The sequence below is a fragment of the Etheostoma spectabile genome, chromosome 11 (genome assembly GCF_008692095.1).
Source record: "Etheostoma spectabile isolate EspeVRDwgs_2016 chromosome 11, UIUC_Espe_1.0, whole genome shotgun sequence".
Classification (NCBI taxonomy): Eukaryota; Metazoa; Chordata; class Actinopteri; order Perciformes; family Percidae; genus Etheostoma; species Etheostoma spectabile.
In genome coordinates, this window is record NC_045743.1 from 4894841 (window position 1) to 4913310 (window position 18470).

The following is an 18470-nucleotide window of genomic DNA, read 5'->3' on the forward strand; positions in this document are numbered from 1 at the left end:
GCTTTGAGTCGTGATGTTCCTGCGTGAGCTGCGTGTGTGTCATCTCTGACGTTTCCCGGCCCGCCTACATCACCCTCTGTCTCCCCCATTGACACAGACACTTTCCGGCAGTGAAGAGCCCGGTCTGCCAGCGTCACGCAGGGGCATCCGTCGCTCTTAACGCGAGTCCACACTGGAATGGACACCGGAGAAGAGAACTGACCATCTCCAGGAACCATGCCTACTGTCCTCGGTGGCAAAGGGGAACTTTCCATTGTCTGTTTTCTACTCAGATGCGCATATTCTCAGGTGAGAGGGTGCATGGAGTGTGGGTAATAGCCTATTTATAAAGCAGTTTGAGTACGTCTTTCAACATTGTTTTTGTTCTTGCACAAGACTATACATGTTTAAAGACCATAAATTGTAGCCTAGGCTACATAGAGTAGGCCTACCTGCAGGTTAATTTTTGAAAGATTACTGAATTCTGAAATAAAATAAGAGAATAATTCCGGTCGTGCAATTTGTGTTTCTATCTTCATAAATATTAAGTTTGCAGATATATAAAGGGTTTTCATATTTTTGTGAAAGGCACTCAACGTAGATTGAAGTTCTGAATAGCAGCTGAAAATGAGCATAACTTCAGTAATTGCTGATGCTTTAAGAATGTAACAGGTGGTTAGTAGTAGTTGGCTTGCATGCTGTTTGCTGCAGGTGTTATGATGGGTTGTGGTTTGTTTGGCCCCGGGGGAATGTTCACTCATCAGGGTATTGCACCAGAGCTGTAGCCTGTGGTGCGGGTTGGTATGGACGTGTGAAACACATTGCTAATGATAATATCCATACTAATGGATGTGTTAGTGTAAACTGAGGAAGCAGACCAGGCTTTAGCTTGTGCACTGCCACAGGGAGATAAAACACTGTCTGTCTGTGTTTATGTTTTTTATTTAGTGCCCACAGCCCCATAACTGCCTTGTAGCTGTTTGTGACAGTTTTCACACACACTGTTTTACATCCGCAGGCTTAGAGTCCAGCCACTCAGACGCTGACCTTAGTGAGTCATGCATGCGAGAAGAGGCAGTTTCACACACACGCACACAAACATTTTTTTTTATCGTGCATACTTATACTTAAGTTGCGCAGATGGCACAAGATGACAGAGTGGGTCCTACAAGAAAGAAGCAGGTCACCTAAATGAAAATGGATTAGTGTTTTCAAATGAAATGTTTAAGGTCTGAAATGTATATAACCAAGCAGGAAGTCCATATAAGTCTTCTGCAGATGAGGTCCACGTAGAAATTCAGAACGATGAAAAAGTCAACCAAAAACCAAACCTGAGATGTATAACGAGTGTGATGACTTTTATGAATGAGGAACTAGAGGAAACAATATATGTTATATTAGTTTGTGCAGTGGGATAATCTGATTTCACCAAAAAAAAACACAGAATGAAACACATTTCCACATAAATAGAAAGCACTAATGCTTGAGCAACATTGTTCTTGGGTTTTGTAAAAAGTGGAGAAACGTGGGGGAGGGAGAGCGGGGTTACCTGATGCAGATGGAAACCGAAAGTTGCTTGCAACAGAATCAACATCCGTCTGATCATCTGCAGCTGTGATTTTTAAGATGAGTCATCAACAAGCTTTCAACCTCCTCTCAACTCTCATAATTGTGTGTATGTGTGTGTGTGTGTGTGTGTGTGTGTGTATGCGTGTGTGTGAGAGAGAGAGAGAGAGAGAGAGAGACTGTAAGATTGACAGTTAAGTGAACAAGTGTGACAGTGTTATGAATGTTGCAGCAAAAAGGCGGGAGCAGAGTGCAGAAGTTGATTTGTTAGTGTATGTACTGTATATGTGTGTATGTTATCTTTGTGAAAGGGAGACTGAATGCCAATTTGGGAAATACGGCCTGGTGAAAAAGAATGAGTCAGATCTGTGTGTGTGTGGTGTGTGTGTTGTGTGTGGGGGTGTTTTGTGGGGGTGTATAAAAAGGCACAGTTTTTTTTGCTGTAAATTTTGTGTGTGGTTTAGAGGACCACCTGCATTGAAATTTTAATGCTAGAGGGTTTGTGTGCAACGGGCCCTTTTTTCCCCTGTGTGGGTAAGTTGAAGCTGGGTTGTGTCTGTTGTCCAAATCCCTGTCAGTGGGAATTCCTGTGGTTTCCCGTTTACCACACTTTTTTGTTTGAAAGGGTAAAAAGAACCCCAACAAACTGTGCCAAAAATATTCTGGAGGTAAGAATTTTTTTTTTTGCATTGCTTACTTTGATGATTTCTTTTTCATTTAAAAATTAAATGAACACCATAGCGGTAAATTGTTTTTGAACATTTTCAATAATTTGATTCTCTCTCTTAAAGTATGGGGTTTAATTGGGGGGGATATTTTCATTTTTTCAGGTTTTGACTTAAAAACAGCTTAAAAGAGTGTTCTGACCGTACTGGTATCGTATGGGGAACTTTTTACTTAGAAAGACAAAAAATAATTACAGACTTGCTTAGGGGAAAAAAACCCTGCAGAAATAGGTATGGGGCTGACTGGAGGGTGGATAATTTTAATTTAAAAATTAAAAATTTAATAATAGTTTTTAGCCCCTTTTTTTACTATAATCCGAAAATAGTTAAAATCCCCATTTAAATTTCCCCCAAAAGGAAAGTGCGTCTTAAAAACTTGTTTTGTCTACAAAAGCCCCAAACCCAAAAAAAATCTTTTTTGAAATAAATAAAACAGAAAAAGAGCAAACTTATGTCTAGATGCTGAACGAGAATATTTATCGGAAATCGAAACCGGGGTGGGGATATGCTTTCGTGTCCTGTCATTGGGGACAATAGAGGAGCGGAGGGGAGAATAGAGTACAAAACCTGGGGGGGGGAAAGGATGGGAGGAAGATAGAAAAACAATTGCCCCCCGGGGAGACCTTGTTGTTGTTGGAGGAGGAAAGGGCTGAGGTCTGGTGCTGTGTCCTTGGTGACTGAGAGTTAATGAAGTGAAAGGATGAGCAGAGAGAGGAAACACTGGCCCTCGAGGGCTTACTGTAGAGGTGGCAAGTTTGAAGTGGAGGAAGAAAAGCTTTGAGTCACCTGCCAGGTTGATAAACATTTGTCATCTCATGAGCATCTTAGGATTTAAATAAATGAAACTGGAAACATTCCTTCTAGCAGACTCTAACTAAAGTTAAAGAAATAATTTGACACATCTTGATTGAGCGTTAGCTGGAAGAACGATACCATTCTCATGTCTGTACGCTAAAGAGAAAAGCTACAGCCAGCAGCTGGTTAGCATAGCTTAGCATAAACACTTCAACCAGGGGGAGGAGCTAGCTGTCTGAATGTAACACAATCATTTCAGTTAGACTAATAGCTGGTTGGATTTGCATTTAGAGATGATTTTATGGAAAGTCTCCCATGGCGATCTCTATGTACGGTGAAGGGTATGTGATGAGTGTGGGGCTATTTTAATTCCAAAGGCCAAGATAACTTTATCAGGATGCATAGTATCCTGATCCATGAAATAACTGGCCTTTAATAATAAAAATCTGCCTGCCTCTATGGGACTTTAACATAGGGGGGGGTGTATACGTATGCCCCCTGTATTTTAAGGAATAACATTTATTTATTTACAATACAATATTCATTCACAAAGAAAATTGGTGTCGTTAAAGGTTGGATTTTACCTCTTTTTTTTTAAATTAAGGTGTTAAGATAAATTTCCAAAACACTATTTTTTTATTCCTCTTTTTAGTCAACTTAAGCATAGGCATGTGAACTTATGAGCACCACTGTAAGTGGTATCGATATAAGTGTAATTTCCAAAATGCTTATCTATTCCAATCTCAACAACTTTAGCTGAGTTTTGTTACCACACATTCTGATCCGCACTCTGACCACCGACACACACAAGCACATATAGGCTACACACACACAAATCCTCAGACAACCCTGCTGAAAAACTGTACCTTTTCCAGAGCTTGGTCAGTGTTTCTGCTACTGCTATCCCTCACCCAGTGATCACCTCACACATTACACACTGAACCCCCATGCTCCCACATTAGGACACACAGCTGAGGAACCAGATTATGCTGTGGTACGAAACCAGGCCATTTTGTCAGCATCCATAAGGGCCTGGTTTGTTTGAATGTGACTACAGGCAATCTAATCAGCAGAGATTATAATCAGAGCAGGAGCACAAACTGTGCCATGTGGATGCAGATCTCTCTCCGTGTGGCTGGTTTCCTCTCGAGTATGGTGCAGAGAACAAATAAGAAATGGTTTCCATTTTCATAATAGTCCAGTTGTATAATCAAGTGTAATCACTTGAATCAGTGTGAGCAGTGACATCTGCTGTCACTGATCTGTGAGAATGCACCAAATGTATTTGAAATAAAAAAATAATGATCCTATAATAAAAATACAGTAGGCTATAATAATCATGTTTTGTAAACACTGTTTTGATAACTCAAAAGAGCTTAGAGCGTTCACAGTTCTGGCAAGCCTACATTTTTTTCTCTGTTTCTCCTTGTCATAAATAACATTGTTAATTGTTAATTGTTACAACTCAGGGAATTTAAGGACCCAAAAGCAGAGAGCTGGTAGGTGTAGGTTGAGGATTTATTAACAAAAAACAAAGACATTAGACAATCACACGGGCGGGACAACTAAAAGACAGGAAGTAAAACAAGACAAGACACAACAGAACTAGACTACTACAAAATAACCAGGAAACAGAAACCGTCATCATAACCTTACACAATCAGGACAGGAAAACCGAAACATACACAATCATCACAACAAATGATCTTATTGAATATCCTTTGTCATTTTTTTATTGGAACTTCAACCAGCCGGGACTATAGTTGGAAATTAGCCCTCGGGCTACAATCTGGTATTGTTACGTGTACTGCTGTACATGTTCATCAGTGTGCATTGTCCTGAAATAAAAAAATAAATAAAAAATAAATAAACATTTATTTTTAAATTTTGTATCAACATGTAAACTAATCGGGAGAAGGCAGAATTTTGTTTTGTATGTAAGAACATTCGGGATTTGTTAAAGGATGCGGTGTGAGGGTTAGACCTTATCACGTTGCTGTAGCGCCACCTATAAGTGAACTACCATCCACTTTTTATGTAAACTGTAAACTAAATTTGGCTGTAATTGCACAATGCGTTTAAGAATTAAATATGGTTGCCGCTAAAAACAGTTTTCATAATAAATTAATGTATTGCTGATTCACTACTCTTTCAGCCTGTAAAATGTAAGTACTGAGCGTGAACTGATGTCTTAAAATTTTATATTTTTGCTAAATGTAGTCAACTAACTTTGATAAGAAATAAAAAAAAGCAAGAACAGCTTCACATTCAATAGATTGTAACTAGCAAATTATTTAATGTTATTTTTTCTTTTATACATATATTAAACTTGTCAGTCTAGTGAAACTCAGACCGGTCCTCTTGGAATGTAAAATCATGAAATTTTCTAGAAAGTTCATAAAATCACATTTTCAGACTATACTGTGTAATTGGTTCACAAACAAAACAAATGGAGCCAGGGTCTTTAATTTGTTCACTTTGTTCACTTTTAAAAAGAGAAAAGAGCTGTGAAACATAAAAATAGCTTAAACAAAAATAAATAGCAGATACTTGAAATACCTGGAAAAAGATACGGCTAGAGATAAAAAAAAAATAGAGAGGGATCAAAAAGAGGGCAAGAGATCAAAATGAAACAAAATGATTGCAGAGGAATCTTGACACAGCTGCAAAGTGTACACTCCCACACCAACCTTGTAACGCACATCGTTCAGCCTACAGCCAACACCAGACGCTGAGACTAACCCATATTTATCACAGTCACACTCCCCCCTGGTGGGAAGAAACAGAGCTGTCAAATGAGGCTCTCCGCACTGTTTGCAAGTAAATTGGAGAGATAAGTTGCTCTTAAATGAAAGAAAAATGAAGAACGTTCTGGGAACAGATTTAGGATGGCTGGAGGTGGTGTATATTTAGAAAATCAATCACAGTGAAGTCTCACAATTCACCTTTGACCCTCCCCCCTTCTGTTGCACAGGACATGACTCAGTCCTGGCCGTCTCAGCAAGCCTTAGGGGGTGACCGGGCCCAACGAATTCTCTATAACCCTAAGGTATGTGTGTTTGTTGTATATGTGTTGTTTATCGTTTGATAATTAAAGGGGAACTCCCCTAAAAAAGTATGTTTACAGGCCTTGGGGAGTACTACCGTGTATGTGTATAAAACCAGTTGTGGGTCCAGAGAGAGCTGTGCGAAATCTGATAAATTGCCTTAAGTGGTGTCACTTGAGTCGGTGTCAGTTGGGTCTGAAGACTACAAGTTTAAAAATCTGGGTGTTTAGAGTTAGAAAGAAGTCCGCTTACTAGACCTCTGGAACCCGCTCCTCAGCTCTGCTTCAGGCTAGCGGTTTGAGGCTACATCAGCCACTACTAGCATAACACAACCGCAACTCCTAAGCGAACTGTGCTTGTGATTTTTATCCTTTAAAAAAAAAAAAAGGTTGCCCTTCGTGACAATGTTATACTGTAGTGTAATGCAAAATCCGTGTAGTACTCTTTTAGACTTAAGGATCCTTTTATTGTCATTCCGCAAAACAGAAATATGTAAAGCATGAATGAAATTATGAGCATGGCTCCTTTAAAAACACAGATAAAAACTGCGTTATAGAATTGAGCTCCATTAATAAATATATTAAAAAACAAAACAAATAATTAAGCATTTAGGTATGTAAATAGAGTTTTTTGCTCACTATCTTTTTTTCTCCCTCTTTCCAAAGGAAGCAAAACTACCAACTGCACAGCAAAGGCAAAGTATGTGATAACATTTACTGAGAAGGTTGTTTGTCTGATATGTGTACAGTTGGCTCTCTGTTAATACATTGTTTGTCGTCTGGTTTTAAACATGTTTGATCTCTCTCTCTCACTCGCTCTCTCTCTGTAAGATCGGGGGGATGTACAGCTGCGAATGACCCGTCACCCTTGCGTGGCACCTCACAAATCGTAAGTGGGTAATGAGGAAACATGATCCACTGAAGGTCAAGCACAGACAATATAATATATCACACACATGATTTATGTTTTCTTCTCAGCAACTTTTGTGAAATTACAAATCATGGACATCATCGTCAGTACAATCACAGGGAACAGCATTAAGGAAAGAGACTTATGGGTCAGCACACACAGGGTTTCAGGCTACATAACAAGGTCAGGTCAAAGGTCAGTTAACATTCCTAAAGCTGTCAGTTGAGAGCGATGTGCTCCTGTTTGTTACCTCTTTACATCCTCCTTTTACGGCAAAACACATGTTCAGTGTTGTAAGCCGATTGCCTGTTCCACCTTCTCACACAGCCTTTGTGATGTAACATTTTCTAAACATTTGGAAGAAGCCTTTTTTTCCACAGAGTCCGAGCACTATTTGCAATGTAACTGAAATGTACCTAATTACATATATTAACAAGAGAGAGATTAGTACAATATGTCAAGGTCATTTGACACGTTTGGATGCAAATTTGTGAGGCTTTGAGAACTGAGTTATCTTTGTTTTTGAAATATAACTGCAAATAAAAATACGTTCTACAATATCTTTACTAACTTACTTACTTCGGATTATGTGTATAAATATCTGGCTAATACAGTGTCTTGGTTTGATCCCATTTCCAGAAGCCTACAGAAGCTTATTGTTATGGAAGTTTACTGTAAAAATAACCCATCATTTTTTTATTTTGATGAACATTTTTCAGATGACTTTAAAGTGTTTAAAACTATGGATACACCAATCTGATACAATGGATTTGTAAAAGAACTCAGTACTCAGTATTGGTAGATGTCCTTAGTCATCAGAATCGGTATTGGTGCGTCTCTATTAAATATCCTAGTGTTTGAGTCTGTGTTTCATTGCTTACAGAATGCTTGCTGATGATCTGAAGCTGAGCAGTGATGATGATGACACTCAAAGGGTAGGTGATACTACTGTATGTCTTTATTGTTACTGGTGAATAATAATAATAACATCAGCATTATTGTTTCGTAAGATTAATTATCCAGTTTCTTGGAGAAAGTCTGAGAGATGAGAGAAAAAAAGCCTTTCATCTGGATAAATTGCAGGCTTGTGGCAGTTATTTTCAGTTTAAGGTTGAAGTTCATTTGGAATTTTTCCATGTAAATATGTTTTTTTGAAAGTATATAAAAGTAATGTTGTAACAGCAATGTAATGTTGTTATATATTATGTGTATTACTGGAAGATGCATGTTTTGTATGATAGCAGTGTCTTCTAATTCCATATGGGACAGATATTAGGCAGAAATAATAACTGATACATTGAGTAACTACTTAGTTTTGATCTAAGCTGGACATATCTTCATGTTACGTGCATGCTTAAGAAGGCCAACAGACAGTGGAGGAGAGTGGGAGAGAACAGAAAAAGGAAGTGTAAGACAAAGCGAAACAGAGACTATGACTGGATTGTTTGGCAGCTCCTGCTGAAGGATGCCTGTTTTTCTGGTAGTGTTTAATTGTGTGCACACACACCTATACGCAGTTTGGCACAACTGCTACTAAGAATATTAAGACAGCAGAGGTAAGACATTGAGTGAAGCCAGCTGTACATTATGCTGCTGTGGTAGATAATTACTTACTGTTTTGTTTTTGTGTCCCTGAAGGTAACTCATGAGTCTACTTCCTGGGATGGACACAGGTACTATATTACAAATATCAAGTGTGTATTATGGAAATGAGCTTTGGATGTTTGTCTGTAAACATAAGTATCTGTCTGCCGCCCTGTGTGTGTATGTGTGTGTGGACTCCACTCGGCTGTGTATTTTCACTGACCCCTCTCTGAGGTGTGTGTGTAGTGTGTGTGTGTGTGTGTGTGTGTGTGTGTGTGTGGTGTGTGTGTGTGGTGTGTGTGGTGGTGTGTGTGTGTGTGTGTGTGTTGATTGACAGCCTGTCAGCACAGCGAGTGCACACACATGGCAGGCGGGTGAGACATTCCAGTTCAGACTCTTCAGGCTCGGACTCCACTGCTGGGTCGGGAAGCAGCAGCTTTCACTCCCGGAAGCCGGAGCCCAGACGTTCTCCCAGATCCTGCATCGCCTACCAACACGCAGCCAACTCACAGCCACAACAGCAAGGAGGTACCAACGCTGAGCCACAGCCTCCTCTTCTTCTGCTCTCTATCTTCTCTGTCCATGCCTCGCCTGTCTGTCTCTTCCTCGAGTAAATTCTCTGCAGGGAGAGGTGGCCTCAAGGCAGTTGACGGCAGGTGTGGGAAGGGACAGAGGAATGAGGAATGCATATGAGTTGTAGATGGGGAGGGTGAGGGGCAGGGGTAGCTTTGGTCCAGTCTTGAAGAAGAAAGCCCTCTGGAGGTGGAAGTCATCAAGACTCAAGTTCATGTTTACATCTACAACTAAAGTTCCCTTTGCTTTCAAACCAACTGTGCACACAGATAATATGGACTACTTCCATAGCATTATCTTAGTTAACTAGTGAATTGGTCACTTAGTGCTGAGGTGTGGAGTGTGGTAGGTATGACGGGCTTTTGGAGGTGTGCGGCATTGTGGCTGTTGAGATGTGTACTATGTGTGGAATGAAGGGGAAACCTGCTCCTCTTTTATGAATGGAAGGCCCTGTATGACATGGTGGACTGTATTACTAAACATGCACTACATTGGGCCCCTATAGAGAGGGAGGGAGTGAAGTGTGTGTTTGGGGGTGGTGAGGCGTAGGGGTGAACACCATGTGTTTTTCATTTACGTGGACTGTTTAAATGTCTCCCAAGGAAGAGATGGGGGTTGGAGTTATGGAAGCAGTGAATTCAGAGTTCTAGGTATTGGGAGAAAGAAGGAGGGACAGAAAAGAAGGAGGGAGGGCAGTTGAGACTGTACAAGAGATGCAGTGTCTTCTCTGGAAAGAGGGTGAGGGATGTGGGGAGGGGGTCACTGTTTGACTTGAGGAGTAGAGGTTTAATTTAGTTCCTGGTCAGCAACGAGAGAAAGAGAGAACGCGAGAGAGGGAGAGAGAGAGAAAGAAGTTTGCTCTCCAGCCGTGAGTATCCTCTTTGTTTTTTTTCTATTTAGTAGAAACTTCTGCTTTCTCATGTGTTCATCTCATTTTTGGTTACCAAGCCAGTTGTTGAGCAAACAGTAAGTGAGTCATTTGGCATAATTGGATGGGGGTTGAGCTACTGTAAGCACAGATGTGTGCTGTGAGACTATGTAGTAAGTAGGCTATTGAAAGGAGGTTATAGTGTCAGTTGGAATTTTTAACACGCTTTTTAGACAAGAGTCATTATCCAGATTCCAATTTTTGGAGTTTAAATTGTTTTAATCGCAGCTGAGTCAGTGAGGTATTTGTTATGTGCAGTGAGTATTGTAATATGTGTCATTCCTCCCATGGTTGTCTCTGCTAGCACCTTGTTATCTCTGAACTAGTACAGAAAAAAACGTGTACAGTGGAGTGTAACAAATAGATTTGCTCACATATCGCACTTAAGTACAAGTTTGAGGTAATTGTACTTTACTCAAGTATTTCGATTTTCTGTTACTTCACACTTCTACTTCACTACTTTAATACATCCATATTTCAGAGCTTAAGTTACTTATTAATAATTCTTTTTTAACGTTCTAGTTATCTCCTTTTTAAATTACAATACATGCTGTATGTTACCTGCAGAAATGTACTTCTTATTAAGTCATTTTAGTCCATAATTGAGTCCTCTTGGACCTCTTATTTTCTTAAAATGTGAATGAAATCCACAGGAATATTTTTACAGGTTTTCAATGCAATTCAATTTGTTTTGAGTATTTTTTTAAATCAAGTTTTTCATAATTCTAGTAAAGAAACACATTTTATACTTTCTTGATTCAGGTAATTCTTTAGACAATTTTGTTTGAATTAAAACACACTCTTTCTGCACTGACAACATTTTTCAGGAGCCAATTGTAGCCAGAATTGTTTATTTGGGCTGAACTCCTTAACAACGAAGTAGTTAAAATTAGCTGTTATGTACACATTAATAAATCAGTAATAATAGTCCAACAATATAATGTATACATGACTATGCAATGGTCAAACATTCTTCTGTACTTTTGAAACTTTAGGTAGGTTTTGCTGAAAATACTTGACTCAGATTTTTAAGCCTCACTATTAGATTCATTTAGTTTATGATTTAATATTTATTTTTGGTTTTCTATGCTCTTTCAAGACTGATCACCCCTCTGCGGCCCAGTGGCAGTTGGATAAATGGCTGAAGAAGTCCCGGAACAAATCTGCCAGCAGTGACCAGGATCCCTCCCAGAGCATTGCAGGAAACCTTCCCTCTCCCCACACTCAAAGAGCCCCATCTCCAGCCAGGTCGTGGGACAGCAATCAGGAATACAGCCCTAGCCAAAGCCCTATTCCCAGCCCACATTTTAATTACAGCCACAACAACAGCCCCTTACCTAGCCCTGGTTATAGCTACTGCCCTAGCCCCAGCCCATTCCCCAGCACATGCCCAAGTCCCAGCCCTAGCCCAAGGCACAATCCGATCCCTAGCCCGGTTCCAAGTGTATGCCCCAGTCCATGTGGGAGCCTAAGAGCAAGCCGTAGCCCCAGCCCTATATCTGGAGAACCTCCAAGAAGACCCAGTCCCAGCGTACCTGCTCCTTCCAGGGTCCGGCACTACCCCGACGTTCGGACAACACAACCTAGCTTAACAACTAATCCCCACAGGACAAAAAATAGGATTACGCCATTGCCTTACACCAACACCAAAAGTAAGCCTACAAACAGTACTCATCTTCAGCCAACTCATCAGCACAGGTCCAAGATCCGATCCACAGAGAACCAAGACCAAAGCAAACCCAAGGCTTCTGCTCTTATAAACTCTAACCAGAGTCACAGACACAAATCTAGACCTAAACCTAACTTCCATCCAAGTTCTAAAAAGCTCTCTGAGGCTCCAAAAGCCAAACACACATCACATATAGAGCAAATCCAGAGTAGCAGATCCAACCACAACTCCAACCACAGGCCCAGGCCTTCATTTCAATCTAGCTTACAACATAGCCCCACAACAGCTAAGCACTTAATTCCCGCTAGTCGTGAAACCAACTCTGATCATAGTTCTCATTCCCAATCTACCTCTAAAGCTGCTACTAAATCTAATACTGGGTTGAACTCTAGATCAACACCCGGCCTTAAACATAGGGCCAAGTCTTCAGAGGCTACAGCGCCAAACTCTGTGCATGTCGACCTTACAAAAACAACACAAAAGAAACCCCATTCCAAGGAACAGGAGGTGGAACACAGAGGTGATCATTTGACCCAAGCAGAGGGGAGAAAACACGAGAGAAAACAGAATAGACATCAGGAAAAACAACCAGGTAAACAGGAGAGAAAGGAAGACAGGAGGCTGGCGGAGGAGCAGCTACTGAGACGTCCCTGGATCCAGAGTTCGGCAGAAGAAGAGGAGGAGGAGGCAGAGGAGGAGGAGGGAGTGATAGAGACGCAGAGGAGAAGAGAGGAGACTGCAAGAGGGGAAAAGAGGAGGGGGAGGGAGCAGCAACATAGACGTGAATGGCAAACAGTCCAGGTCAAACAGAGACTGCCTACCAATAACGAGGGAAGGACAAAAAAGGGAGGGAGAAGTGAGGAGGAGAGAGAGTTACAACAAGATCCATCACCTCCTCCGTCACGTTCCCCAACTCCTCACAGACCATCCTCCTACCCTCTGCCTCGCCGTCTTCAAATTCAGATTCAGAATCGGAATATCAGGCTCCGATAACTAAAGTTCCAGCAGACTCCACTTCTCACAAGAGACTCCCCAGTAGAGGGCAACAAGGCCCAGGCAGGCCTGACGCCAGCAGGCCGAAGGTGGTGCACCCCAGAATACCAACCTCAGGTAATCCAAGTGAAGGGCAGCAGAGTGAGAGGAAGCAAAAACTCTACACCCTGGTCCCGTTCGGGCGTGGTGAACAAGCTACAGCGCCTTTCCAGCGAGGGCTTAGAAATCTGGTGGTGCAGATAGACCTCTGTCTTCTCAAAAGGGTCCCGGACAGCACTACTAGTTCTACTGTTAAAAAACCCTCTTCTTCCTCAGCCAAGGATAAGCAAAGAGAAGCTATGAAACACCTGTACGTCCCTGAGACTGTGACGAAAGACAGTAAAAGGAAACGCAAGGTAGACAACATGCATGTTTACCCTCTTCTCTTTTGAATTTGATGTGTACGTTTGCATGCATAAATATGAAAGCAATGACACGGGCTTGTTCTTTAAAGCATGCGGATGTGTGTTTGTGTGTGACCAGTTGGAGAACAGTGTGTCACAAAGTGAAAGCAAGAGGAGTATTCCGTATGCAAATGACCTCTCAGGCCATACAGAGTCTTCATCTCACACAGCTGACTTTGTCACCGAGACCACACACAACGGGTGAAAAAACAACTAAACACACCACTTTGTCTCACATACACAATCATGCTGTATACACAAATACAATAAGCATATTTATATTTACACCCCATGTGTGTTCGTATACGTGCAGGTACTTGGAGGAGTACTTGGACAGCAAGAGGCCGTTGTCTCCCCTGTCTCCACTGTCCGACAGCCCGGAGTCCACCAAGCCTCCCCTCAAAACAAAGACTTCAGAGCAGCATCACGTCCATGTCCACAAAAACAGAGACAAGAATAGAGATTCAGCTATAAAGGTGATACAACTAAAGCCCTTGTTTGGATCATCCCAACTTCATTCCTCACAGCCTTTTGGTTTATTTCACATTTTTTTCTTCACCTGTGCACTCAGCCCAAGATGGAGGTGGAATGTGTCAAAGTGTCAAGACAGCCCCAACCCCACTTGAGTCCTGGGGCCCTGCAGGACACAGGGGGACCGTGCCAAACAATGAAACGTGAGCATCACTGCATAGCCCACACTGCTTGATGTTTGTTAGATACTAGTCTGGATCAACAGAATAACATTTCCAGGATAATTGTCTGACATCCAGCGCTACCTTCCGCTCTCTGTGTGTTGCCGTTCTCAAACTCTGTTCGCTTTGGAAAACAACAACAAACTTTGACCTAGCAAGCTAAAATTGCAAATTTGGAAGAAAACATGGATCGTGCAGCAAGGCCGGCCTGCTTGGTTCTTTTAGGGATTGATTGTAAAGATTTACAAAGAATATGTTAATGTAATTTACCATCTAACTGGGACGTTTTGGGACCGATTGGTGGGATTGCAATGGGCGAAGAACACACGGTGATATGGTGAAAGCAAATTATGTTTAACCATGTATCCAGCTGATTTAAATAGCTCACATTACTGTATTGGGTGAACAGTTAACTTTATTTATTTTGTATATGGCGTTTTCTTTTGCCAGGTGGAAATGTTCCACATAAACAAGTTCCTTCTCGAGACTATGTTGCAGAGCCACCATCGCTGCGTCCGGAGTGATTGGTTTAAAGGTCCCATGGCATGAAAATTTCATTTTATGAGGTTTTTAAAAATTGATATGAGTTCTCCCAGCCTGCCTATTGTCCCCCAGTGGTTAGAAATTGCGATAGTTGTAAACCGAGCCCTGGGTATCCTGCTCTGCCTTTGAGGATATGAAAGCCCAGATTGGCTGATCTGGAATCTTGCCCCTTATGAGGTCATAAGGGACAAGGTTACCTCCCCCTTTCTCTGCTTTGCCCGCCCAGAGAATTTGGCCCACCCTTGAGAGTGGCTTCGTGGCTTTCAAACGAGCAAAGTGGCAGTTGGTCAAGGCCACACCTCCTGCCTCCACCTTGCCCCCCCCCCTCCTCAAAAGCTACAGACTCAGAAATAGCACATCCTTAGGAAAGCTCATTGTGGGACTGGCTCTAGTGGCTGTAATACTGCACCAAGGCTGCATTTCAGCAAAGAGACTTCAGACATGGTATTAAGGGACTACCAATGTCTATTTAAAAGCCTCCAAAGAGCACCATGTCATGGGACCTTTGAAGAATGCAAACAACCCAGAGTTTTTTCTGTCTTATCCCAGAACGTATCTGTGGTGTAGCCAGACCTTACTCCACAGCGCTGTGGAGTAGGTCTGGCAATACGAGACTAGACTAGATACACACTCAAAAGACAACTGTCTGTTGTGACTTACTGGTGACAAAAAACACTACAACTGCACTGTGCTCATGTTTTTGTATTTCTGCCCATCTTAGTCCGCACCATGCTGAGTACTACTTACATGAAGCTAAAAGGATGAAGCACCGTGCCGACGCAATGGTGAGTCCTTTATCTTTAACTGAATATAAAATGCCGACAGTTAAGCAAAACTGGGATGTTCAATCATTGACATTGACTTGGAGGAAGATTAAACATTTGGCAACATTTCAATGTGTTTAGTAAGCAGGTAAGTAAATCTTGAGTCTAGCAAACATAAGATATATTCAGCCATTTCACCCTGCGTGCAGTTTTTGTCTAAGCTAGGCTAAACACCTCCTGGATAAACCTCTACTGCACAGAGCTGAAGTACTTTTCTGCTAATTCCTGCTTGTTTTAGACACTTAAGGCTACAATATGCACGTATTGATTTTATATTTACTCTCAATCTTACTTAAACTTTGGATTTCTTATTTCCAGGTGGACAAACTGGGAAAGGCTGTCAATTACGTTGATGCTGCTCTCTCCTTCATGGAATGCGGGAAAGCAATGGAGGAAGGGCCACTAGAGGCAAAGTCCCCTTATACCATGTACTCAGAGACAGTGGATCTTATTAGGTATGCTGTACACTCATGCAAAAACAAAAGCAAATAATTTCGATTTGAGAGACACACATACACTCACAGATACATATACACGAACTGCCGCTGCATTTTAACAGTCCTGTGTCTTAAGGTACGCAATGAGGCTGAAGAGCCACTCTGGCCCTGGGGCAAGACAGGAAGACAAACAGCTGGCGGTTCTGTGGTGCGTATGTCATTTCCTCTGTTTACGCCACATCAATCATCACTCTGAAGGACCTGTACTTTGAGGATGATTTGTGGTCCATCTGAGTCTCATTGACGTCTGCTTGTGTTGTCCACAGTTTCCGGTGCCTTGCCCTCCTTTACTGGCAAATGTTTCGTTTAAAGAAGGACCATGCACTGAAATACTCCAAAGTTCTGCTGGACTACTTTAAGGTATAGCTAAAAGAAAAAAAGAAAGTCTGAGGTACCATTTACATAGAGACATTAACATAAAGTAAATGTTTTTGTCTTTTCCAGTTTGTGTTAGTATTTAAACATTTGGGTGTGGATGACTTGTTTATGGTGTCATTACAGACTTCTTCCAAAGTGCCTTCTACACCGCCCTGTTGGAGTGACTCTGGGAAGTAGGTGGATAATTACTTCTGCATATTAAATGCTCTCTGTTTCATCAGCTTGCATTCCAGCCACTGCACCTTCATTGATCACCACCTCTTTGTGTACGTTCTATCGCTTCCAGGGGTACAGGAGGACCCCCTTCTTCACTTTCACCCAACGCCAAACACCTTGGACGGGGTTCACATGGGGGCAGCGCGTTCCCCTCTGTCATAAGCATTCCCCAACGTATCCACCAGATGGCAGCAAATCATCTGAACATTACCAACAGTGTCCTGTACAGCTATGAGTACTGGGAGGTGGCAGACAACCTCGCACAAGAGAATAAAGGTACACAGACACATCCACTGGTTGAGTTGAATTTACATGAAAATAAGTCCCATTGGGTCAAACAACTGTCTGTCTTCCAACTGTCTGTCTTCCTTTTTCATTACAGAGTTCTTCAACTACTTAAATACGTTGTCTGGGCCGTTGACTCTTCACAGTAGCATTGCTCACGCTGTCCAGTACACCAGACAGGCTCTTCAGTGGATACGCATTAGTGCCAAACTTAACTAACGACGGGGAGGATTTACTGTAACCTGCCCACTGGATCTCCAGGTCATGTTTAGAAGAGACAAAGCTCTGGATCTCTATGCAGCTGACAGAACAGCACTGATACCTACTGAGCTGTGTGAAATGAAGGGGGATGAAATCCCATGGAGCCTGATCATCCTCATAGGATGTTGGGGTGCTTACTGTGTGCACAACCTTCTGAAGGAGTAGTCTTTTAACTTCTCACAGATGAACTACATGCACCTTATTCCTCATCATTGGATTAATCTGAAGAGTTGTGTGTGCTATGGATTTGAAGTCTCTAATCATTTGCCAAATGTCCCACAGTGACAGGACTCTCATACAGTACAGTTCCATGTGTAACTTTAAACTTTTCATACTTCAGATTTAATTATTAACCAGTGGACTGTTTCTCTGCTGCCAAAACAGGAGAAGATGCTAAAAAAAAAAAAGACCAATCAATCACATACCACTTTCTTTAAAGTAGGAAATTTGTCTGCATCTTTTTCTAATGAAGGTTTCAATGACTCTTCTTTTTAAATATCTTGTATGTGTTTTTACTGTGCAATATTTGATGGATTATCTGTTTTTAGAAAAAAAAGAAGAAGAAAAAAAGAACAATAACCGGAGAAAGAAAAAAGGTTTGGTTAGTTTAGTTGCCAACATCCAATATCCCTTTTATGCAAATGTTATTTTTGTCCCTGTTTTGAGTAAGGGATTATATAATTTAATGAATAAGGAAGTTTAAGAGGTCACTTACTTTTTTGTATGTGTATTGTCTGAGGTCTAGTTCAGGAGTATGCATTTTAAATGTGTGACACAGGTGACAGCATCACTATCGAGGTGGTAATCCTTTACCTCTAATTTGGGTTATGTTCCATGTTTTAACTGAAGGCTTACAATGTTACCTGTGAATCAAGACTTTCTTTAAATCATCAGCCCAAAAGACCTCTTAAAAATCAGGACGTTTTATTTCACCTTGTAAAAGTCAGCCGGACAATCAAAGTTATTTGCCGTTTTACTTTCATTCATTTTCTTTAAATTATTTGAGTTGCTCAACAAATAAAATGCGTGGGCAGTGATTCAGAGCTATGAAATTGTGACATTTTCAGACACAGGCATGCACACAGTCTGTGATTCTGAGACTTTTGCATAACTATTGGTATTTGTTTATAAACAAGGATGCCCCAAATTCACACAGCAATCCCATGGCCCCCTGTACCCTTCTGCAAACCTGGTCTCTAAAACACAATTCACAGCTTTCTCCCTGAAAAGCACCCTAATGTTTAGGAGAAGCATCCCACTGATTATCCTGCTGTTATTGTCTCACAGTGGGTTTTTTATTTCATGATCATAAACTTTGTAGACAGGGTGTTAAATCATGTGTTAATGTATTGATGCATTAGTCCTGGAAAGGAAGAGGCTCCCAGGTTGTTTACTCTCTCTCTGGCTTTATTTCTATCACTGACACACAAACACACTACAGTCTAAATGACAGTGTGTGAGTCAGACTCTTCAGTCGGCCCAGCTGTGCAGAGATCTCCCTCTCTCTCTGCACACTCACACGTTCATCAATCACTCTCTGACTATCCATCACTGCAACTATAC

General features: G+C 41.4%; 1 protein-coding gene across 1 annotated transcript; it reads left to right on the forward strand.

Annotated features, from left to right (window-relative positions):
• Positions 1-17945, forward strand: aff3 (AF4/FMR2 family, member 3). Its single transcript, XM_032529136.1, is given in 22 exon segments — positions 1-288; positions 2172-2213; positions 6040-6114; positions 6778-6811; positions 6943-7000; positions 7905-7956; positions 8660-8694; positions 8943-9053; positions 9055-9133; positions 11206-12706; positions 12709-13163; positions 13291-13412; positions 13525-13687; positions 13783-13825; positions 13828-13885; positions 15168-15231; positions 15589-15725; positions 15844-15915; positions 16034-16127; positions 16269-16318; positions 16432-16637; positions 16744-17945. Coding segments are annotated over 22 exon segments (3645 nt in total). The 5' UTR covers positions 1-216; the 3' UTR covers positions 16866-17945.
• The last annotated feature ends 525 nt before the right edge of the window (positions 17946-18470 follow it).